Source organism: Trichosurus vulpecula, chromosome 2, assembly GCF_011100635.1.
Source record: "Trichosurus vulpecula isolate mTriVul1 chromosome 2, mTriVul1.pri, whole genome shotgun sequence".
Taxonomy (NCBI): Eukaryota; Metazoa; Chordata; class Mammalia; order Diprotodontia; family Phalangeridae; genus Trichosurus; species Trichosurus vulpecula.
In genome coordinates, this window is record NC_050574.1 from 232,345,697 (window position 1) to 232,371,678 (window position 25,982).

Below are 25,982 nucleotides of genomic sequence, written 5' to 3' on the forward strand. Positions count from 1 at the left end.
AGCTCAATGAAAGCAACCCACTTTTTCATTCTCGAAGAGCACAATTCTGAATTACCTCCTCTATGTAAAGTTAACTACTAACCCACGAACTTCCTAGTTAAATCCATCGCCACTAATGAAAAGCTGCATTATGAACTTTGGTTGTCAGCCATCCAACCAATGGTACACAGCTGGTAGGCATCTCGGTGGGCAAGAGTGCTGGACATGGAATCATTAAGACCTGAGTTCAAATCCAGCTTCAGACACCTGCTAGCTGTGTGACCTTCAGCAAGTCACTTAATCCCGTTTGCCTCAGTTTTCTCATCTGTAAAATGAGCTGGAGAAGAAAATGGCAAACCACTCAGTATCTTTACCAAGAAACCCTCAAACAGGGTCATAATAAATTGGACACTACTGAACAACAGAAATACAGGGAAAATAACATTTACTTCACCTCACAGGGTGGCTATGAGGATCAGGTGAGCTAACATATGAATAGCCTTTGCAAACCTTAAAGCATCTCATAAATTTATGTGAGCTTTTTACCCAAGCTCCCAGAACCAAGCTGCCTGGGCTTTACTGGGAACATGCCAAGAACTCCTTAGACCCATACTCTACGCACTAACTCGCCAGATCAACACCAAGTTGCCTGGATATTGACCATGACACCACGATGGCAGCGCTCTTGACTCTCAGCAACACTAACTATAGGCCACAGACTTGGTGAGAGTCATCTGAATGAAATTGGGAGGGCCTTAGATCGCCTAGTCTATTCCCCACTCCCGCATTTGACAATGAGGAAACTTAGTTCCAGAGAAAAGAAGTGATTTGCCCAAGGCTGTGTCTTCCTTCCAGAGCCATTTATCTGGGCTTCAGTCTCTCTCTCTGGCTTCTTAGGGCCCCAGGCAACTCCTCAGGACTACAAATGGTAGAAGAGTTGCTGACATGAGTAGATAGTTTCCTTACCAGGTTAAAAAAAATTAAGGAAGTAGTTTGGTATGTAAAAATGCTGGACTAAGAAGGATGCAGTAGACTTAAGATCTCCTGCCAACCCTGAAAATAACTAGAATTAATTATGTCATAGATCTCTGATGACACTAGACTGTTTATAGCTACTCCAAGGCATAGTATGAAGACCTTTGCCCTAACGAATATAAGAAATAAATTAATATTTTTTGTGGAAAGACACAAACATTTAGATAGCAGCACAGATTAGTGATCTTAAAAACATGGTATTTTTTGGGTTTGAGACCACTGAAGTAGATTATCTCTTTTAGCTCTAAAATTTTATAATTGAAAGTTATTTTCCCAGTTGATCAATATCCTAATGCCTGCATGGAGTACCCACAAAACATACACACACACGCATGCACGCACATACTCCCCTGGGTGCAAGGTTGACAAGCAAGGAATTTTAATGTTTCTTTTTAGGATGATGAAATCCATCTCTGTGAACTGTCCAAATTCCAAATCCTTATACTGTGTCACACAAAAACTAGTGAAACCTAGGGTTTGTTCAGATTCTTTGTTGTCCCAGACTATATATTACATTAAATATCATTGGAAATAGTAGGCCATTGGCTGAAGCTTTTAAGTTTCTTGGTAATGACATTGTTTATAACAGGATAAGATCAAAAGAGAATTAATGTTTTCATATTGAGGAATCACTGACAGGTGACAAATTTAAGGTACATTAGTTATTTGTTACATTTATAGTGTGCCCACTGTACAAATAATAGAGTTCTGGTTTCCAATGATCTAAGTAAAACTCTGGAAGAAAAAAGAGATAAGGAGGGAAAGATTAAAAAAAAAATTCTATAATCTATCAAGCCTCATTCTTTTGTCTCCCACTTTCAGTTCTTATGATAATTTTCCACTCTGTTGTTCCAACACCAAGGAGACATCTAGTCATGAAAAACAAATTTCCTTCTATCATTTATGCATTTCACTGAAGATTACTAATAAGGTGGGGGCCATCTCCAGTTATCCTGATCTGTATCTTGTCACTGAACCCAGATGGCTCTGGAGGAGAAAGTGTGGCTGGTGACTCTGCACAGCCCTGCCTCACTTAAATCCAATCCACTTTCAAGTCATGACATCACCTTCCTGGTGTCAATGAGGTCTTCTCTGAGAACAACGGACAAACAACAACTAACAAAGTAAGAGAGGTTAATAAGTACTTTCTTGCCCAATTCAAAATGTTAAAACTACCTTTATGTAACAAGCGGATGACCACTGGTCAGGGCTATTCTGGGGAGGGATTAATACATGAGATAGGAGACCACTCTTCATGAAGCAGCAGTGTTGTGATGGGAAGACCGCTGTATTTGGGGGAAGAAGGACATGGTTCAAAGTCTGTCTCTTTTCCTTATAGCTTGTACAAGTATGGGCAAGTCTTTCCCACTCTCTAGTTCTGTTTCCTCATCTGTAAAAATGAGGGAATTGAACTAGGCCAAAGCGGCAGTCAGGAATGCATTTGATAACGTTCCCTGTTCATTAGTGCTCATGACAACTTGGAGAAAACAAAATCTCACCTGAGTCCTAATCTACTAACTTCGAATAGTTTTTTCATTAATATTAAAAATGAAGTGCTTCAAAAGTATGTATACAGATTCAGTTACTCTCACATATGGGTGCACGTACACTATTTAATAGTAATTTTCCTGAAAGGCTGTACTGTGGAAGTGCAGGCTTTTAAAGAATTTTTATGATAAAATTCTTTTTAAATGATCTTTCTATAAAGCGAATGATCACCTTCACTCTATCTCATTCTGACCTTCCTAAAATTTCTCAATAGGATAATGTTCCTTTGAAGGTACAGCATATAGCTTCTTCTTTGGTAGCCTTCAGGAGTATTTCTAGCAGAGTACAAGGCATATATGGACAGCTGATCGGTGTTAAATGGTTGATGGACTATTAGGTTTAATTAAATAAAAGTACTTATAAAGTACTAGCACCATTTCAAATTGGGTCTACAACATTATCATTCAAGGTTAAAAGTGAAGAGCAAAGAAAACTTCACACACAAAAGCAACAACTGAACAGTATTTACTCAACCATCAAGAAATATATAATTGTTCTGGATCAGACATCTCTCTGTAGTCTATTTCTAAAATGACCAGGACCATAACATATACACACACATAAATCAGCATGCAACACAGAGATTCCTGCACAAATGTTGTAAAGATAAATGTTTACTTTTAAATTTTACAGCGAAAAATCTCAAAACATTATATTCACTAAAATAAGCATTAAATAAAAATTAATCTTTTCATAAAACATGCAAAACCTCACTATTTAATGTAGTATCTTCTTAAAAGGAAGGCCAAATTATGAAGGTTAACCTATTTAATAGCTCCTCATGGAACACGAAAAAGAGGACAAAATAATAGAAAAAAGGCCTAAATCAGATATCAAGAGACCTGTGTAGGGTTCTGACAGAGACTATGCCACTAACTACACAGACTGAACAAGTTTCTTAACTTCTCAGAATAAGAAGGTATGAACAGGTGTGACCTCTAAAGTACCTTCCCCCTTATAGTAGTTTTAACATATTCTTATTAAGAACATTTCTCAGGTACAGAACATTTAACCATTAATTTTATTTAACAATCATATTGACATAAAGCAGTTCCCAGCATATACTGTTCCTTAAGAAATTAACTGTTACAGAGAACTTCTAAAAAAGAACACTTTAGGACTACCTATCTAAATCCTTAAGGAAAAAAAGTTCACATCTTGGTTAGACTGTTTTCTGAGGTTAACTTCCAACTCTAAAATGCTAGATTCACAGAAACCTACAGGGTGATAATCTGAAATCCAGTTACTTTAAAAACAAAGTCAGTAGACACTCTACTGTTTAAGTGATACACAGTCCATTGTGCTGTTTGATTTTCCACGTATTATACTTGTATTTAATATAGTAAATCTTCTTGTTTCTACCACATAGATAGGATAAGTAAGGGTTCGGGGAAGAAGGATGTCTTCCATTTCTGGTCAACTTTCTAGCCAATGCCAGTGTTACCACTGCTACGAGCAATTGTGGTTCAAAAAATTCAGTGTATGTATGGGTCAGTTCTGCAAGTCAATAAACATTTAAGAACTTACTACATGCAAGACACTGTACTAAGTGCTGGGGATACAAGAACAAGTAAAAGAAATGAAGCTCTCAGTCTAATGTAGGAGACAACAGACAAACAAGTATGTACAAATAAGAAGTATACAGGATAAATTGGAGATAATCAACAAAGGGAAAGAATTACTATTAAAGGGAGATTGGGAAAGGCTTCTTGTAGAAGGTGGGATTTTAGCTGGGTCCTGAAGGAAACCAGAGAAACCAAGAGGCAGTGACAAGAAGGGAGAGAATTACAGGTACCAGGGAAACAGCCAGTGAAGATGCACAAAGTCAGGAGATGGAATGTCTTGTGGGTGATACAGTCCAAGACCTAGGGTATAGGTCATTGAAATACTAAAGCCACCCTAAAAGGCTATTCTGGCACATAGTACAAACACCACAAAAGGCATCTTTAAACAACTTTTCAAGAGAGATTCAGCTGAACCTTCAAATACAAGGGAAAGAGATCTTGGATTGCTGCCCCACTGGAAGACAAAGGGAGCATGGAGACCCTGGAACACCAAGAAGGGCTGTTATCAGAACTGAAACCTGGGAAGTGATTACCTGTCATCTGGTAGACCTCCTTTAAAAAAAACCAACCTAATTATTCTTGCTAACTCAGTTTGTACCTACCTCTGTTCACACCCGCTAAATTTCAGTGTCCTGGAGCAAAGCCCTGTTTCCCTATCCTAATTATATCTCTTCTCTAAACTTTACCAATTAGTTATAAAGACTTCCTGGATGAATATCCTAAGGTTGTTCCATGTTTGGCCTAAGAAACAACTATTTCCCTTCACTGAGCTAAGCAGGGGAAATCCAGTAAAGTTACTGTTCAATAACATTGTCCAAAAAATATTGGTTCATGCATATACATACTGATCTTTTGTAACTCAGAAAGTTCACTGAAGAATTTTATCTGTGTATAGTTTAAGTTAAATTTTGGAAGACATTCTAACTCACTAATTAAAAAAATTATAAACAGAAAAACATTTCAAAAGTCATATGACAGCCAAAAAAACAATGGTATATACAGAACAAAGGTTCTTCACCATTTTTTGCGTGTCATGGACAACCACTCTGACTCTCTGGTTAAACTATGGACCCCTTCTCAAAACAATGTTTTTAAGTGCACAGAATGAAATACATAAGATTACCAAAAAAATTATATTGAAATACAGTCATGAAAACAGTAAAAAGACAAGCTCACAGACCTCACAGGTTAAGACTCCTGGAGCAGAACAACACAATGCTTGAGGAGTTTCAAACTCACAGTATTTTCCTATATGCAACAAAACTGTTTCTGTTTAGGGTTCACTATCTTTGAGCTTGAGAACAAGACCTGTGTGCCTGGGTGAAAACTTGGAAAAAATGCTACAGAATGGAAAGGCCCTTAGAAATCACCTAGTTCAACTACTTTAGTTCAGAGTAAGAAGAATGAGGGCCAGACAGTATGAGGGTCTAGTTCAGTGTCAAAAAGGTAACAACTCTGACTCCCAGCAGGGCCTCTATACAAGATGTTTTCAATCAGTAGGCCACAGAGTTACTACAAGTGGTCTGTAAATCTAAATATTAACATTGCCATTTTTATTTTGTTCCATCAAAATATGTAGTGTCACTTCTGAAGACTGTCTTATACACATATTATTACTTTCCAAATGTATGTAATTTTTTGTGATATATAAAATAAAAACTATGAATATGAAATTGTATCCCATACTTTCACAATCAATAGACAATACTAATGCAACTGCTCTTATGGGGGAACCAGAAAATTTGATGTTAAAAAAGTTCTCATTCTCAAAAAAGTTGGAAATTCCCCACCTAAACCACACTGCAGATACTGCAGTTAGATTTCCTTAAGTAACCAGTGCCTGGACCCAATAATGCAATAATTGGTGTAAATGATACCAATATTCTCTATAGAAATATAATTTATATTTTCCATCAGAAAATGTTACATGCCTAACAACTCAAGTTACTTATACTATGCCCTGTACAACAGTTTTCTCACTGCCCCTAAAAACTTGAGTTTTTTTCTCTAATGTTTTGAGCAAATAAAAATGTTTTAAAAATCATTACTGACACCAGTTATAGTACTGATGTCAACAAAACAGTATCCCAAAGTCGAAGGGAGGAAAGAGCACTGAAATATGAGAGAGAATATTCAGGTTCTATGCGTAGGGTTCTGTCTCTCTGGGCCTCAGCTTTCTCATTTATAAAATGAAGAGGCCAGGCTAGAGGATCTCTAGCAAAAAATACCAAATTGTGAATCACAATTTACACTATATACAGTAACACAGTTTTTCCAAAGTGAGTAAGCCTTTAATAGGGCTGAATTACATTAAACTGATATCTCTTTTTTCCCTCCCAAATTCCATATTTCATTATTTAATATTTTTTAGTTTTCAGCATTGATTTCCACATGATTTTGAGTTACAAATTTTCTCCCCATTTCTACCCTCCCCCCACTTCAAGATGGCATATATTCTGATTGCCTCGTTCCCCAGTCAGCCCTCCCTTCTGTCACTCCACTCCCCCCCATCCCCTTTCCCCTTACTTTCTTGTAGGGCAAGATAGATTTCTATGCCCCCTTGCCTGTATATCTTATTTCCCAGCTGCATGCAAAAACAACTTTTTTTTTGAGCATCTGCTTTTAAAACGTTGAGTTCCAGATTCTGTCCCCTCTTCCCTTCCCACCGACCCTCCCTAAGAAGGCAAACAGTTCAACACAGGCCACATGTGTATCATTATGCAAAATACTTCCATAACAGTCATGTTGTGAAAGATTAACTATATTTCCCTCCATCCTATCCTGTCCCCCTTTATTCAATTTTCTCCCTTGACCCTGTCCCTTTTCAAAAGTGTTTGCTTTTATTACCTCCTCCCCCATCTGCCCTCTCTTCTATCATCCCCGCTTTTTTATCCCCTTCCCCTTACTTTCCTGTGGGGTAAGATACCCAATTGAGTGTGTATGTTATTCCCTCCTTAAGTCAAATATGAGAGCAAGATTCACTCATTCCCTTTCACCTGCCCCCTCTTCCCTTCCAACAGAACTAACAGAGAGCTCTTATACTTGGTAAATGACTCCTTGAAGATCAATCAAACATATTAGGAATACTAATACTAAGAAGGTTGAACTTTCAAATAATCCTCTCCCTGAGTTAATGTCGGTCTTTACAATCTTGAATCTTAGTGAGTACTATAACTAAAAACATGAATTATTTAGTTATTTCTCAGTGTAAGAATTTCTAACAACTTTTCAAATTACAAAGGATTCACAATCCTATAAAATGATCCTAGTTATTATAAAAGCCACATGAAAGGTAAGGAGAAATATTGGGTTATTTAATTGCCTTCAAAGGTGCCTAGCACACAGTAGAGACTTACCAAATGCCTACTGACCGACTGATTATTCAAAGGAGAAAGCTACCAAAATTAGAGTCTGGTTTGTAAACAATTCTCAGTACTAGTTTAGTCTAGGGTCTTAAAAAAGAAGTTGGCTGATATTAGAACTAATTTCTCCCTTGATACTGAATAAGCCATACTAGAAATAGAGGGATTAAGAACAGGCATTTCAGTAATTTAACAATACTTACGTGTGTACATGCATGAAAACAAACATATGTTTGCATACATACTTTACATTTGTATAATACTTTGCATACATGAAGTACTTTCCTATCTTTATAGTCAACACATATCAAATAAGAACATAACAATTCCCATCTAAAGCTGTACATATCAAATTTCATTCATATCCAACTTCAAACTAAGGTCTTATTTTGTTATGATGGAAAGAGGGGGATATTTAATACCCATTTTTCCAATTTACCTGCTAAATCAATGTCCAGCTCACAATGGATAATAACTATAAATGTGTAACTGAAACAGATTCAAAGTTCCTATCTCTGTTCTTATTAATTGTATCTGAATAAATTAATAGACTCTCAGAATTTCAACTCTAGAAGGGACCCTTGAATTAATTTAGTCTAAATTTCTCATTTTTATAATCGAGCTCTCTAATGCACAAGATCTAAGAATGAAAGATTATATGCTCACAGCAGAGAACAGACAGAAAAGTATCTAAGCTCAGAGGTTACAAGAATCCAAAAAACCCCACAAGATATTAGAACGTTTTTTCTTGGGAGACTAAGTGGTATTACAGAAATAGTACTGGATTAGGAGTCAGGAAACCTGTGATGATCTCATTACTCTGCTACTAACTAGCACTGTGAGCTGGGGCAAGTTACTTCATCTCTAAATGTCTGTTTTTTCACCTAAAAATGGGGTTAATAATACCTGTCTTACTTCATTCAAAGGTTGTTTTGAGAGCCCAAAGAGACATGTTATATAAAAGCATGCTATGCTTAATAGCAGATAATACATAAGATAACATTGTACACGTGAAATGAATTCACAAGAAGCATCTAACTTCTAGGCTTTTGGTGCTAACAGCTAAATAAAAAAGAGGATCTAGTAATAACATTTATTTACCAAAATTCACATAAATGGTATCAATAACATGGTACTAATCCTTAAATTTTTCTTTAACATTGAGGAGTCTTAAACCTGACTGGCAAAATTCCCATAAAATGCTGTTTAAAGCCCTGAATTCTGTTTTACCAGTAGACATTTTGACTTGGATAAAGGCATTGATGGTATATTCATCCAATTTGCAGATGACATAAAACTGAGTGAGACAGCTAACACATTAGATCAAAGTCAGTATCCAAAAGGATGATGGCAGGCTATGTGTATGTATATATATAGCATTTGGTCTAAATCTAATCAAGTGAAATTCAATACGGACAAACGTAAAGTTTTGTATTTGGGTTAAAAAAAAAACAACTTCATGATTATGAGGGAGGCATGGATAGACAATAGTTGTTCTAAAGGAGACTGGGAGGGGCTGAGTCAGTAGTGTGAAGTGTAGCAGACAAAAAAAGTTACAATACAAAAAGAGCTAATGCAATCTTGGTATAGGCCCACCGTACTACGATCTCATTAAAACTCACCTAGTAGCCTTGTGACATGGTTCAGAAGGGCATTAATGAACTGTAAAGTTCCAGAGAAGGGAAAACAGGGATGGTGGAGGAATCTGAATTCAGGTCATATGGAAGTGGCTGAAGGGACAGTTAGCCTGGAAAAGAGAAGACTAGGGAGAAGAGGGAAGGACATGATAGCTCTCTTCAGGTATTTGAAGGTCTGTCATGTGTAGGAGGGATAGGATTTGTTCTGTTTGATCCCAACGACAGAACCAGGAGAGACGGATATTGGTTTCAAAGGAGAGGTTGTGCCTTTCCCCTCCTTGGAGGTATTTAAGCAGAGGCTAGATCGGGGTGGGGAACCTGCAGCCTCGAGGCCACATGTGGCCTTCTAGGTCCTTGGGTGCAGCTTTTTGACTGAGTCCAAGTTTTACAGAGGATTTGTTCTGTGAAGTTTGGATTCAAAGGGCCACACTTGAGGACCTAGAGGGCCACATGTGGCCTCGAGGCTGCAGGTTCCCCACCTGGTCACCTTGTCAGGCATATTATGGTGGAGATCCCTTTTGTGTATGGACTAGCTGACCACTAAAGGCCCTTCCAGATTTCAAACTCTGTGATACTAAATATGAGGTGAAAGATTATAGGGGAGGGGGACAAGGGTTGAAGACTAACTGTACAGAGGATATAATTTAGCACTACTCCACAGCTCCGTCTCCTTCACTGTACCTGTTTGTGGACCTCCCTCTCTTATCTTCCACACTCACCTCTACATAGAGAAACTTCGGTACCAAAAAAAAAAAAGTTCTTTTATAAGATAACCTAAGGAATCTTCCCTTCACTTAAAGTGAACTTAGAATAAGAGCCTCAAAGGTTCACAGAGTAGATACTTTTGGCCTCCAGGATTTTTTTCCCTTATCTTTTCACAAGTAAAAGAAACTTCAATCTCACTTCTAGGACACAGATGCACTTCCACCACTAATAGGAAAGGACATCAAACCTGCACACTCACTTACCTATTCAAATTATTAGTTTTTTTCTTTTAAAGTATGTAGAATGAAAGGCCAAAGAAAGTAGGACTACCATAAGTCAGTAAGACTCTTCTAAGGTTAATTAAAGGCCTTAAGCTATGGAAATTCCAGATCCTCAACTAATACTTGAAAAAGATACGGGGGAAGTTTTATATTACAAAACCTAGGAACCACATTCAGTCCTACAAGTTTGATCCTACAACAAAGCTACTGATAAAACCTACAAGAAAGAAATTTTTTAAAAGGCTATATCTTCTTTCATTCCGCAACCCCCCCCCCTTTCCGGATCACTACTGCAAACCAAACATCCAAACGAATAAACCCTACAGAATTTTCCAAGGGAAAAAAATCATTTCCTATTTACTATCTTAAGGAAGACAGATCCATAATAAAATAAAAGCAAGCAACTGTAAGTCTATACAGCAACTGAGAGACACAGGTTTCAAAACAACATTCAATTGCACAGCAGGTCTATCAGGAGCAGAATGTCTCCTTTAATGTAAACTTTTATTTATTTCACATTTTAAGATAACATGACAGATATAATCTGTCAACATCACTTCATGCCTAGACTATAGCAACTACCTTTTAATTGGTCTTTCTCTCTCCAGACTCTTCTTTCTCTGACACCATCCTTCACACTACCACCTGATTACATTCTAGGTAAGGAATTCATCAGAGGGCCCTGCCAATATGAACTAAGTATCATGTCCAAACACTCATGGAGCTTTCCTACCATTGCTCACACTGTTCTCTCCACTGGAATGCTGCTAATCTTCACTTACTAAAATCTCATACATATTTGAAGACCCAGCTGAAAAGCCATCTCCCCCAAGATGCCTTTCCTGATAATGAAGCCCACCCTCCTTCCCCTACACTCTTAGACAGCATTAGGCAATACCACTTACATGGCATTTATAGCAACTATTACTCATATTTATGTAATAAATTTACAAACACTTTCCTCCCAACAACCCTGTGAGTTAAATAGGGCAAATAATACCTACTCTTTAGAGATGAGAAAACTAAAGGTCAAGGATATTAAGTGATATGCCCAGGGTCTCACTTGTAATAAGTTTTAGAGACAAGATTCATAGATTTATCACTGAAAGAGATATTAGACATCACTCAATTTAATCTCATTTTACAGATGAAGAAACTGAGGCCCAGATGACACATGTGATGAATAACAGAGTTGAGATTTTTACTTCGGTTTTCTGACTTTAAATCTAGTCCTCCTTCCACTGCACCAGGATGCCTTCCCAGTCTCCCTACCTGAAGCTCAATTTTCCTACCTCAGAGAACTGCTTTCTACCCAGGCATGGACAGAAATGCTGTGTATTCCTCCTCCTTAGAACTCTGCTCCTTCTCTATCCCTAAAACATAACTCCCCCTGCCTCTCTCTCCAAATAAGTACAAATTCTGAAGCTATTTTCTTACATCCTCTTTAGTCCTGTTAGTTGACATTTTAACAAACCGTGTGCATGTACACATAATTTGGGAGTACAGAGGAACTGAGATGGAGCGCCATGTATGAGAGACAGAGGGAAGGCCAGCTTAGTTAGACCACAGTGTAGGAAGCTGAACAATTTACCATAAAGCTGCAAATACTGATTATTTTCCTACTTAAAAACTACTGCTACATTCTTGCTAAAAACTCTAATTGATCAAAACTTAAGATTGGTGGGGGAGCTGTATAACTTTGTGTTTGAATAAAAATATTCATATTTTAATATTCTGTATCATTACTCTTCAATAATATTGATAAAGAATGCTTTAATGAAGTCTTTCTCTATTTTGGAAAACAGTTTGTGCAGCATAGATATTAACTTGTTCTTTAGGTATTCATTTGGTGCTTTTTAAAATGGTACCTCATTAATGGAATGTTTATTTTCTTCTTATATAAAATTAGATTATTTTATTATCTGAAGGCAGCGAGGTGACCAGTGGATCCGGCCTCTGTGTGACCCTAAGCAACCTCTATTACCTCTGCCTGTCCCAGATTTCTCATCTGTAAAATGAGGATAACAATACCACCTATTTGACAGGGTTGTTGTGAAGAGTATATAAAATATTGTGTGTATTAATATGATATATGCATATTATATAATATCACAGAATTATAGTATATTAATATAACAAAGATAATATATGCAAAGGACATATGCAAAATATATGCAAACCTTGAAGTGCTATATAAATGTTACCTAGTATTATTAGTATCATCCATTATTTCCTGTTTTGTCAATTGGACTTTTGGGGGTTGGGGTGGAGTGGAGCAGAAGATCCAGATCTTTGACTACAATGGTATCAGGAATTCTTAGTAAGGAAACTCCTTTGACCAAAGTATTTCAGCCAACTGTTCCGCAACTTACAGTTTCAGAGTTCAGGGTCCTAAGCCATGGAGAGGTTAAGTGATTTAACCACAGTCACAAAGCCAGTATTTTTCAGAGGCAGAATCTGAAGTCAGGCACTCCTGACTCTCTGGCCCTTTATCCAATATGCTTTCTACCTGCCTATTTTATAAGTATTTATCCATTTATACTAACAGTTTTACTGATATGTAAATATGTACAATTTCTGGTAAGTTTATTTTTTTCATTCACTGTGATTTCTCCTAATTTCTGCTTTTATTTTTTCCTCCTGAGCACATTTAATTGTCAATTTTGTGAGTTTTTTTTTAAAATAGTTGTTTATAATAATTCAGACCAGAGTTTTAGAGCTGAAAAACCTTATGGGTCCATCTAGTCCAACCATTTCACTTCCTTCACCTCTCTGTAGCATAGAGAGGCTATTAGGACCTTTTCCCAGGGTCATACAGCTAGGCTGGGGATATGAACCTAGTTCTTCCTAACTCCAAGTCCAGTGTCATATCCACTTCACTATACTGGGCCTAGTTTAGCAATTTAATGCTTCTTTTACTATCTCATTTAGATTGATTTATTTAAATAATTTACTTCCTTGTACTTGATTTTGGTGTATTAATTTGTTAATTTTCTAACTTTCTTAACCTTAGATTCATTTTCTTTTTCACCCATAAGCTTTCAATGTTTTAAATTTGCCTCTGCTTTTGCTGAGACCCTGAAATTTTCATATATTGCATTTATAGTTATTTTTAAATGTAATATTTTTCTATAACTTAGTTTTAAACTTTAACTGATGTTATTTTTTAATCTCCATTTAGGCCCATATTTAAAAACTTTTTTTTGAATTTAAAAAAATTTCCAATGCTGATTACCAATTGTATTGCATCATGATCCACAAACATATTTTAAAAATTTCTGCATTTCTTGGATTATCTATAACTTCTCTGAGATCTAGAATAATTTTACTCTGATAGTTTTGCAAAAAAAAAAAAAAAACTGACCCACTGTTGAAAAAAGTTTTTCCACGTATATTTTCTTTAGTGGTCATTCACAAAAGGAATCTACCTACCTTTCGTGGTTGTCCCCATCCACTGGTCATTTCTTGAAGGAATCAAAGTTACTACTATACCAGAGTCCAAACCCACCTAGATCTCCCAAGGGTCTGTTAAATCTTCTTACTTCATTTTCCATCCCAACTCCCAGGCTTCACCTAAAAATCCCTGGTAGAAGCATAAATAGTCTTGGGGGGAAAAAAACCTATTTAGAGCTAAAGTGTCTTACCAAAAGATATAAGAATACAGAAATTAAATTAACTTTTAATGATATTTCTAATAGTATAAATGGCACAGAAGGTGAAAACATGCATTAGTAGAGGGAGTTTCCTGACCAGAGTTCTCTATACCTATCCTTTTAAAACTGCAGATGTGTGATCTGGAGATAAGAAACACCAGCTGGTAGTCCCCATAGCAAATCATAGAATCCTGGTGGTCACTACTGCTGTTACTTCTCCCCATATCGCTTCTGATTGCTAAGACTTCCTCTCGACACTTATAAAGCTGGAGGTTTCCCGAAGAGAGGCCCTAGAAACCAGGCCTTCAATTCAACAAACATTTACTAAGGCTCTATCATGCTAAAGCTCTGAGGATACTAAGAAAAAATTAATGTCCCTACTATGAAGCAACTTATGCTCTATCTACTATAGAGAAATATGTATGTAAATATTTGACCTACACTACCTCCCTCAGCTTCCTCTCCCCTCTGACTGAAGGGCTGAGGGTGGAATACCAAACTCCTCCCAATGCCTACCTTTAGAGAGGGCAGAAACTTGCTCACTCCACTCTGCATCTGCTGTTCTGCCTGGTTTCAACTCCACAGAACAAGATGCCCCCTTGCCAGGTATTCTCTGGTCTCTGCCCTCTCCCCCTTACTGCCTCCTGTTGTGCGTTGTCTCCCCCTCATTAGGTTGTGAGCTCCTCGAGGGCAAGGACTGTCTTTTTATTAATTGTATCCCCAGCACTTAGTACAGCGTCTGGCACACAGCAGGCATTTATGTTTATTGGACTGGATGGGATAAATATATAATATATGCAAAGTAACTGAGAAGGGAGACCCTGCCTTCCTTACCCGACCCCATCAAATTGAAGACATTCTCTCCACAAGTTTGCAACAACATCCCTGTGCAATAACAATCTTAGCATGACTGTTTAGCACCCAGTCTTATGTCATGAGGAGATCACAGAACCTATCTGCCAAAAGAACTGCTTTTTTATAACCAGATGTTTAGAGCTTGGAAGGAACATTAGATATGATCTAGTCCAATCCTCTCATTTTGCAGATTAAAAAAAAAAACACAACAGGTCCATCAAGGTCATCCAAAGTCAGACTACTAGATTAGTGATAGGTCAGAGCCTCCTAAGGACAAGCCCAATTTTCACCTCAAGACTTGAGGAAATACTTGGGTCCTAATACTTAACTGTTACAACATCTGCAATTATCCTTTATCAAGAGTCATATGACTACAGTATTCTCTCTAGGGCATACCTCCCTAGCTGTGGAATATCGTCCAGATATTGCCACAACCCAGGAAACAAGTGAATTCCATGTTCTACCATATATTCTTCTCCGAGCAGGATTGATAGGGACCTAAAATGAAAACCATCAAGATACGGAAATCTCTCAAATTCTGGAGGATTCTCAATTGTTTTCAGATGCTAATTATAATCAGCCTTTGACTTTCCTCCTCTACCCAAAGTGTATAAGCATGTGGTGGTGTGGAGGGAGGAAGGTACCCCACAGTTATTGAAGTCAGCCCTGGACTAAGAATACAAGGATAAGTCTCCACCTCTGTTTCTCCAGATTCCCAGCTATGGGGGGTTCTTTTCTGGCTTTACCTTTCACTGGGGCTACCAGGAAGTAAATCTCGGTACCTCCAGTAATAAAAACTTCAAATTTGAAATTTTTGAGCTCTAATAGCTTCTTGTAAAATACTCTAATAACAAAAACTGGAGATTTCAAACAGGTGCAGGCTACTACTGAACTAGTACATGTGGCTCAGGAGCCAATTAGGTGATGCCTAATTGTGAATTATCATTTGATGTCATTTATGAGTCCCAACTAAGGAGTCAAGGTACTAAGGATGCAGACACCAAAGCAAAACAGTGTCTACTCTCCAAGACCTTATATTCTATTAGAAAAAGAAGTATTTACATGTAGGTAAAATACAACTCATATAAAAAGCAATGGGAAGGGGGTCATGTAACAAGTATGGGAATGAGGAAATGTCTCACTTAGGAGCTAGCACTTGGCTGAGCTTCAAAGAGGGGGGCAGGGTACAGATTCTAAGGAGTGGAAGTGAGAAGTAAATTCCAGGCATGGGGGATAACCTGTGTGAAGGCTTAAGAGACTGCACGTCTCACAGGAGAAAGAGCAAGTAGGCCAGTTTGGTGAAGAGCCACCGGAACTTATTGACAAAGAAAGTGACATGTTTAGTATGTGCTCTAGGATATCAATTTGGCAGCTTTGTATAAGATGACCTTAAGGGTGGAGAACTTGGAGGCAAAGAGACCAATTAGGAGAATACTGAAATAGTACAGGCAAGAATTAAGAGCACCAGGCGAGTGGCTAAAGAGACAGATGTTGGAAATATTGTGGAAGTAGAACCAACAAGACTTAGTAACTGGGATGGGAGGGAGAAGAAGAGATGAGAATAACTCCTAGGTTATGAATCTAGGTAAATAGAAAGATGATGATACCCTGGAAAGAAACAGAGAAGCCAAAGAGAAAGGCGAGTTCAGGAAATGAATTGTTTCGATTATGCTGAGTTTGAGATGTCTACAGGATATCAAGTTCAAAATGTCCAGACAACAGTTGGTGATTCTGTCCTGCAACTCGGGAGAAAGACTATGGTTAAATATAAACCTGGGAGTTATTTGTGTAGAGATAAGTTCCATGAACCCACAGAAACTGATGAGATTACCAAAAGGGTAAATTCTTTATCTAAAAGAAAAGAAGAAAGCCCAGGTCAGAAGCCTGGGGGACATCGCTGAATATCCAACAAATGGGAAGGGCAGAGAGGTAGGAGGAAAACCAAGAGAAATGAGCATCTTGAAAACCCGGAGAAGAAAAATTAAGAAAAGAAGGGGATCAATAGTGTCAGATGCTACAGAGAGGTCAGAAAAGATAAGCATTATTTGAAAAGCCAGCTGCTTTGGCTATTAAGAGCTTATTCCCTGGTTTCTTTCAGTGTTCACTTTCAAAGACCATCTAGGTGTTCTGAAAATCAACACATTGAAGCAAGAGCTACCTTGGCTTTAGGATAATCTAGGCAGTTTGGTAGAGGGTCCCACAGCAGGGGGTCAAATAAGGATCCATCATTAAAAAGAAAGACTCTGGAAACAAAGAAGTCAGGCTGGCTCTTGATTTTTTCTTCCAATTAATTTCTTGAAACAGAAACAGAATTTTAATATTTAATCCTATGTTATTAAAAAAAATCCTTCTCTGTCTTTTAGAACCCTTTAAATTCAACTCAAGATAGGAAATCTTCCTGGATCCCCCTGTTGTCAGTATGTCACTCCTTTCCCGAAATTATTTTGCATTTGCTTTTCAATCAATCAACTAACATTTATTAAGCATCTACGTGCTAGCCGCTGTGCTAAGTGCTTTTATGTTTATATGCTGTATCTTATTTAGTAGAATAAGAGCAAAGGCAGTTTTTCATTTTTGTCGCTATATCCCAAGTACCTTGTGTATAGCAGGCAATTAATAAATTTGAGTTCATCTTAGAGAAATTGAACTGGACACCCAATCTAGAGGTAAAGATGAGTTAATCACAACACCCTTGTCATTTTTTTCTTCACAAATTCTCTGAATTTTTATTTTTATTTATTTTTAGAGGACAATTGGGGTTAAGTGACTTGCCCAAGGTCACACAGCTAGTAAGTGTGTCAAGTGTCAGAGGCTGCATTTGAATTCAGGTCCTCCTGACTCCAGGGCGGGTGCTCTCCTCACTTCGCCACCTAGCTGCCCCTATTTTTTATTTTTTTAAACAAAAACATGAATTCTGGTATGTTCCTATTAGGATGTAAAGGAACCCTATATGAAAGATATGATTAAAATTCCAAATTCCCCAAATGTCACTCTATTTTAGATTCCTTAATTTTTAAACACATACCTTACTCAGTAGCAGTACGTTTATTTTCCTGCCAAAGGGTGATTTTAAAAAACAACTCAGTATTAGGAAAAATGTGCTAAAAACCAACATCAAATTACTAAAGGGTAACCAAAAAAAACAAAACAAAACTCACTAAGGAAAAAAAAAATTGAAAGTTACTTCTATTGAACATTCAACAAATTTGCATACATCCAAAAGAAAGAGGCAATGCCAGATCTGCAGTTAGGGAACGATTGTATGTACCATTTTGGTTATACAGTACAAGCTCTGTACCAACAGAGGGTGGGGAGGCTATGAGAAATGGGAAGTACAGGTATCATACCTACTCCCTAATCTATCAGCAGTGCTGCAATGATTTACTATTATGTAAACTAATCTTAAAAAAGATAGGCCTAATCCCACACCTCAGAAGTCTACACAGTGGAGCAGTTCCACAAAATCAGTATTCAGTAAATAATTACAAAATCCAGGCCCTGTCACTTGTTCCCTCATAAGCACAAAATGTTACTTCAATTGTCAAGCAGATCTTTACAAATCAGTCAGAGAAACCAAGGCTCAGAAAGGTTAAGTGACTTACCCAAGGTCACACAACTAGTCAAGGGAAGAGCTGCAACTAGAATCAGATTTCCTGATGTGCTCTTTCTATTGGACTCCCAACACTGGCTCTCAGATGGAAATGAACTGTAGGTCATTATGTAATACTCCCCCATAATCCTGATTCCTAAGCATTCTGTACTAACCGAATTTTTCTGAGTTAGCCCTAAATAATTCAACCTTTGGGTTACTATTGTGGTAAAATCCACATTCCAAATGAAGAACAGAAAATTTTCCTAACTCAAATGGAGAAAAGGCCTTTGATGACACAGATGTTGCTCAAGCTTCTAGGAAGAGCTCATCGATTATTGTTTATTGAATTTCAGAAATATGTCACCTTGAAACAATGTAAAAAAGTCCCTACGGTCAGTCAACTGTCCCCAAATAAACAGCTCACCTAAAATGACAGGATGAAGGCCACTAATCAAATGGTTTAGATCTACCTTCACAAATACTCAGTATACAAGAAGGCGCAGCAGGGGATACAAAGAATGAGAATGGCTGAAGAAGTTTACAATCTAGCTGGGGAGATAAAGGATATATAAAAACAAATAAATGATGGCATAAACACATGAAAAATAATCAAACAATAGGACATAACTAACTGTCAAATGAGTAGTAAAAAACCAGGAATGAAGAGAGACATAACTATGCATCAGACAGGGCAAATATTACTCCACCTAGCTGAATGACTTCCGTTCTTATCTGGCCTGAAAAAAAGGATGGCTAAACATCAGTGTGTTACTGATATGACTGTCCAAAAGTCAGTTTCTAAGGTTGTGAGAAAAAAGAAGCTAAGTATTTACAGACTTTTAAAAAACCCTTCAGACTATGCTGATAAGCTAAATTATAATGGCTTTCAAGAGTCACTTATTAACACTATTCAATAAAAGTGGACTTGGCTCTCAAATTCCATTTTACTTCTGGCCTTTGTGTTGTTTAGTACCAGAATGCCAACAAACCCACAAAGGAAACTACACTCAAAAGTTAGTAGCCCTCTTCTTCATACACCTAGATCCTGCCATAACTGGAGGAAAAAATGTGTTCTGTGATAATGCACTTCCATTCTCAGACTTAATTCTAGTATTTAAAGTACTTATTGTGTCAGTGGTTCTCAAACAGAAAAATCCTCTAACTCTGGAATGAGGATGGATTAAGTAAGTGTGGTGATAAGCTTTTTGTTTTCTTGCTCATAACCTTGACAGTCATATATATTTTAAAATATGAATGGTATATTTCTGAGAATATTTCTAACATTTTCCCAGCTTTAAATAAAAATTTTAAAACATATCACCATTAGTTCAAGCACTCAATATCTGATAAAATCCATAAAACTTCCTCATGTATTAGATGTTTAACCTGCTGGATGTCTAACCTGCTGGACCAAACACAAATTTCTGAAATCTGCTGACTAGACACATATTATTAAGTTCAAGTAGGTTGACTATACTCCGAAGTCCAACAAATGCATCAACAACTTAGTATTCTATATTACAAGTTTTCAAGGAAAAAAAAAGATAGTTTATTTTGAATGTGGTATTCCTAAAGACAATGTAAACTTAACCTTAAGATTGTAATTAATGTAAATTAACCTGAAGACTTCTTAAGACTTTGTTTTCTTTAGTTCAGAAGTACCAAATAGGTAATTATGTTTTATTTATGCTAATAAACTTCCTCTTTGACTGATACTCAACTCAAATTCAGTCGTCACACAGACATTATGGTACAAGTATATTTCTTAGAGACTAAAAAATAGTAAAAAAAAAAAAAATTAACTTTAGTTTTTCTCAGTTTACCCACTTTTTATTAAAATGTGACATGTTCTTCTCACAGTCAGCTTTATTTCTAGTACACAAGCAGCCCTTCTTTCGGTACCGAAAGTATGGATAATGGTACTATTAAGAGAGTCCAGAACGAAGAAAAAAAGGGTTTTTGCAAAAAAAAAAAAAAAAAATCCTGAAATTTTCCCCACCACTCCTGGGGTTACTTTCAGGCTGTCCATAAATTATCTTGAATAAAAATACATTAATATCAAGGAAAACATACATAATTAGTCTTGCTTTAACTTTTTGTTATTCACAGAGAATGAAAGCTGGTCCTCATTGCCTAGGAAAATTCAAGTTCATCAGGCATAACTCAAAAAAGCCTATTTTTGCTGTGAAAATACTGAGGGGGTTGTAAATGTCCCCCTACAAGGTGTTTTCCAAATATCCCAAGATGCTTCATACAACTAAAATGTGAAGTTGGTCTCTACATCAAGAGATGACTGACTTTTCCTCTCACTTTTCTTTTTGTACTTGACACTTATTACTGCAGTGAAAAAAGTAACTGCATCTCTCATCTGCAGCACAGGGTAGAAGAGAGTAAACGTAAAGTTTTTAGGATGGGTGTGGGGGAGTCAAGTTATGCTTACTGCTCTCCTTCTGGGTATTTTCTCCTACGTAAAGGTGATAGCATACCTTCCAGTACAACATCACAAGGGGAATAGGGAAAGGAAAAGAATAAGCATTTATATACTGTCTACTATGTGCTAGGCACTGCGCTGAGCACTTTTTACAAATATTATCTTACTTGATCTTAATAAATCACACAATTAAAAAAAGATGCGTCAGAAGGCCAAGAACTTACTTTTTATTCCTCTGGTGATATCTAGCAAGTATCACAAAAACATCAATATCTTAATTTATTCTATTTTTTTTTCCTATCAGCTCTGAAGCCTCACTATATTTTTCTACTGACTTCAAACTGATGCTTTGGTGATAAAATTTTGCCATTTTGTTTTAAGTCCATTCTCCATGTTTCCTTTCGTTTTCTCAAGCATTAAATTTTAGGGTACATTTGAATGAACTATTCTCCACAACACTTCCCATCTCCAAAAATGAATCTTCAATAGTACTTTGGATATTTTCAAAGAAACATCTACACAGCCTCAGTTTTGGCCATAACTGAATCCAACAGTACATTTATCTTTATGAAAGTAAGCTATTAGGGCACAAAACCAAAATCATTCTTAGGGAGCAGTCCAAGACTACACAACTTCACAGGGACCTATAATGTCCTGAATGTATATCCAAAGAGCAAGGTGAAAAGTGAACTCTTTTATCAAGATTAGATAACAGTTTTCAAACAAGAAGGCATTCAATACCTAATGGTCAAGATCAAATTAAAAATTTCCTTGAAACAATAATCTTTTTAAAACTTCAAACAAAAACTGGAAAATTCTTAGCAATCTTTTCGCATTTCTGTCACACTTTTAAAATACAACTGTGATTTGCAATAACAAAGGAACTTACTTCCAAATTCTTCAAACTCAAGACTACAGAACCTGCTAGCAAAAGATCAGTGAGAAACACAAGTATCCCCCCCATCTGTCCTTACAAAAAAGGCAGAACGAAAAGAAATAGAGAAATTCTGTAACAGGAAGGAGGGGAGGGAGGCGGGAAAAGAGACACCCAAGGTAACGAACACTAGGTAAGTAGTTTTGAGTAGAATTTTTAATGTTTAAGCATAAACCTCATTTTACACACAAAAAAAATACAAACTCTACTCTACATCCCTGGTCAGAACAAAATCTAGCATATCCTGCTTTACATATTTTAGAATAACTATCTGAACAACTTAATCCAAAGACAAAGCAGCCCTGGGGAAAATAACAATTGCGCAACAGATCAACAGCTCCAACTTGTCCCTGGCCTTCTGCGCTGTAAAGGCTGGCACGCTATGAAGCAGAAGGGGCCAATCTAGGGCAGCTGTGACAAACAGCAGATTAACATTCGCCGAGGCTAGAAAAGCGCACTCAGAGAAGCTCCAAGGGGGCACGAAAGCGGCACGAACTTAGAAATGGTGGAGCTGGGGTGGGGGTTGTTTGGATGCCTGTGATTTGAAGGATATATAACATTTCCAAAATTCCCAAGTTTTGTAGGAAAGGAAAGGGGAAGAAGGGGGAGAGGCAAGACAGACTGAACTCAATTCCCAATTCTCTTGGCGGTGACTGCTTATCGAATGGCTCTTCCGAACTTCATCAGACGGATTATCCAAGCCGTGCCATCTTCTATCATGGTCCACGCCTGGGTACCACGGTCGCTTAGGGATACGCTATTAAGCCTTTTGACGGCTTCGGTCAGTCTCTCGGGCAGATCTAGGTCACTCTCGAAGCACAAAGCTAACTTCAATCTTTTAAAAATTTGTTTTTCTCTGTAACCTAGAAATTGCTTGTGGGAGGGGTGAGCGTGATGAAAGACAAGCCTAACCCTTTCCCTTCCCCGGCTCAGGGATGCAGTAATTGGAGGGGTGGGGGTGGGAGGAAAGGCTACAGATGATGAATCTCCACGGAAGCCTAGGCTTCCAAAACAGACGTGCGCCCCGCACCACGGGGCTCGTCCACTCCTCGCTGACCCGAGGGGTCCGGGTCCAGCCCATACCTCATCCTCCCCCTGGCGACTAAGCACGCAGGCTTCAAGGCCAGAGAGTGCAGCTCAGGAATGGAAGGGTGAAGGGACCAAAGGAACCCGAGCAGGCCCTCAAGGCGCCCAGTGAGCCTCTCCCCTGACAACCAGACCCCGGGGAGCGCCGGAGTGGCGTAGGGGCGGGGCGGCGCAGGCTTCGCCCCACCCCCTCCCACGGGGCCCAAGGAAGGGACCAGCGACGCCTCCTCACCCCACACCCGCAGCCGCGCAGCCGCAGTGCGGAGACCTGGGCAGGAGGGGCTCCCGGAAGAGACCGCGGGGGCGGGAACAGCTGTTGCGTGTGTCTCCCCCCCCCCCATTCCCCTCCCCGCCAGATCTGGCAATCCCCGCCCCCTCCCGCACCTCTTCCTCCACCCTCAGGAAAGGAGAGCCGGCGCACGGGGGCCGGCTACACGCTCGTGACAGGCAGAGCCGGGGGAGCTGCCCCCTTCCCCCGCCCTGCATCCACTGCTTCCTGGGGACTTCCCCTCTTCATCCCCCTTGGACACCATCCTTAACCCCTCCCCCTCCATTATCTCCCGAGAATGAGGGGGGCGGGTGTTGAGTTATTTTTCCTTTAATCCCAGACTCCTCCGCGACCCCCACCCTACCCGCTGTCCCCTCTCGCCGGTAGACTGTCCGGAGAAGAAGGAGGGAAAGAGGTCATCCCTCTTCGCCCTCCTCCCCGTCCCTGTTCCCGTAGGCGTGACGTCTGTTCCCCCTCCCCCTTGCTCCCGGAGGCGTGACGTCCGCCCCCCCCAGCCCCGTTCTCGTGTGCGTGACGTCTGTCCTCCCCCCCACCCCCTTCGCCGGTCCCAGAGGTGCCGGCAGCAGCACCTGTTGCGACGGGGGCAGCTCCAAGTCCATCATGTTGAGCTTCCGACCCCTGCGCTGGGGCTCCCCGACCGGACTCCTTTCTCTCTGCTCACGAGACACGGTGCGGAGAAGGAAGGCGCAGCGACAGCGACGGGGGAACGTGGAAGCGGCTCCTTGAGTCTCTCTGGCACTTCGCTCTATTCCACCCAAGGGCCGGGACTCCCCGACACAGCCCCAGCAACGCCCCGCCTCCGACCGCCCGGGGGCGGAGAAATGCATGACCACGCCCACCAGGGCTGGCCGCTTCCGCCGGACTCCTCCTCCTAAAAATCCTCCACCCCTGCCCCTGCTGACTTCCTGCGGGTTTGGGAAGGCGAGCTGGGTGGGAGCTTGCGAGGGAGGATTGGGGGCGGGGGGAAGGGAATGGTGTATCGAGAACCTTCGTTTGCACCCCTCTCCATGCTAGTCGGGGGAGAAGGGGGTGGGGGGGGGAGAGGTACCTCTCCCAAAGTACAGGCCTGACCATAAGCACCGTGGATTTTAGAGGTGGAAGGGACCTTAGAGGTCTTTTCGACTAACCTTGTCCTTTTGCAGATGAGGAAACTGTGGCCCAGGGAGATTTTAAGTGTTGCCCAAGATCACCCACGGTAGTAAGGTGCAGAGGAAAGATTTGAACTCTGATCTCCCGATTACCAAACCAGGAGTTGAACCCAGGTACCTCCGCTCCAAAGCCACGGTTTGAATTCGGGTCCCCCGTCCCCTAAAACAGGATTTGAACCCGAATCTCCCAGCTCCAAAGGACAGCAGACTCACCCTGTGTACTTTTCAAGACGCATGTGCGTCTTTCAAGACAAAACCGTTTCTCGTGCGTGTATTTTAAAACTCTGTCTTTTAAAACAAAAAAGAATTTTTTGCTCCTTACTTCCTCAGTCCCAACGGGATTGCCTGGTGTTCAGAGCTGGGCACTTGGAAGCGTACCGCGCGCTATCTCGCAGACCTGACCAGGAGAATTCGGTGCCCCAAAGAAGGTTGCCTCCCAGATCGAAGTTGGAGGGCCCAGCTCAATTTTATCTCCGCCTACCGCACCTACTCCGGGGTCGGGCGCCAGCTGAGGAGGACAAGGACAAAAGCTGCAGACTAGCCAGCACACACCTTTTCCTCACTTTCCCACCCTCCGCTCCCTGTGAACTCTGTTAATTCAGTGAAAGTGTAATCTGCAGTAGGAAGTTCTGGAACTGCTCTGGGACTTTGGAGTTATGCCCCCTCTCCTGTGTTTGCCTATGCCCCAAATGCCCTCCTATTTACTTTCTCCGGCTCTTTAGCAACATTGCTAGGGGTGGCACTCCAAGGTCGATTAGAAAAGTCCTCTTGTGATTGAAGCCAGCATTATCCATCTTGGGCTTTGCAAAAACTGAAACCCCGCCCCCCACAATGTCTCATCTTGCAGCACTGAGCTGTTGTACCACGTATAATCCCTAAAAATAAAATTAACTTCTCAAAAGTGGCAAAAGCCTGAGAGGGGAAAAAGGACTGTCAAACCCTGGAATATGTTATTTGAGAAATACTGGAAATTTTTAAAAGAAGGAGAATTTTTGTGCTCATGACTATCAACAGGTAGTTTTCTGGAACTGCACTGGTCCCAGAGGCCTGAAGAACTAGATCTTACATACAAGAAAGCTGAGACCCAGAGAGTTTAAGTGACCAAGTATTCTCTCTGGATCTAAGAACGTTTTTGGTTTCTAGCTTTTATTTTAAAGATTGCTAGAAATTAGGTGACATACAGATGAAAAATCCTTTGTTCTATTTGTGTAGGACAAACATTTAAGGTGTACTGAAGTGAGGGAGGACTAGATGTGGTAGTTCCCAACCTGTGGGATGCTATTACTTTAAAGGGTTTTATCTCATTAAATGACTCCTCAATATAATAAATAAGCATGGTTTTTATAGACTGAATAATGTCACATTTGGATTCCCATTTTCAGATGTATGTAGATGTGATTAATAAAACACAAGTTCACTTAAAAAGCATTACTGAATTCATAATAGCTTTTTGTTACGTAATTTCTCAATCGTTGGATGCTAAATAGTACAGCAATCACCGGTAGGTCCAGGAAACTATTTTTTAATGTTGAAAAGGAATATATCTGCACTAAAAAGTGTTGGTGGCCAACGGACTAGATGATATAAGATTTTACGAACGTATGAGTTTCTGTGCTAGGGACTGTGGTAGATAAAAATTATAAACCTATAGTCTAGCAAGGGAGAGAAAAAAAATCTGCGTACAAGTATAAAAAAGCCATAGAAAGAGATCAGTATTTCTGTGAGAAAAGACAACAGTCAACAATCTTTCAGATTTCTCTAGCCATTTCTACTTTAAGAACAGAACAGAAGAACTGGTGGAGTCTTCACCAAAGTATTTCTCAATGCTCTTTCTTGAGGAGACCCCTGGGGAGATTTACCTCAGTCAGGGAGATCCAATACA

General features: G+C 39.4%; 1 protein-coding gene and 1 long non-coding RNA gene across 3 annotated transcripts in view; one reads left to right on the forward strand and one right to left on the reverse strand.

Annotated features, from left to right (window-relative positions):
* Nucleotides 1–24,493, reverse strand: part of NFE2L2 (nuclear factor, erythroid 2 like 2) — a 36,807-nt gene extending 12,314 nt beyond the window's left edge. Inside the window, exon 1 of one of the 2 annotated variants that reach the window (XM_036743429.1) lies at nucleotides 24,423–24,493. Coding sequence is in view for 1 of the 2 variants with exons in the window: in XM_036743428.1 (XP_036599323.1) it covers nucleotides 23,522–23,554 (33 nt within the window). In the remaining variant the exon portion in view is untranslated. Of the gene's footprint in view, nucleotides 1–23,521; nucleotides 23,756–24,422 lie in introns of those variants that run through there. The other variant, XM_036743428.1, reaches the window with a different exon arrangement.
* Nucleotides 24,095–25,525, forward strand: LOC118836078. Its single transcript, XR_005009549.1, has 2 exons — nucleotides 24,095–24,214; nucleotides 24,431–25,525. It is a non-coding gene; the product is annotated as an uncharacterized LOC118836078 (long non-coding RNA).
* Nucleotides 25,526–25,982: the final 457 nt, after the last annotated feature.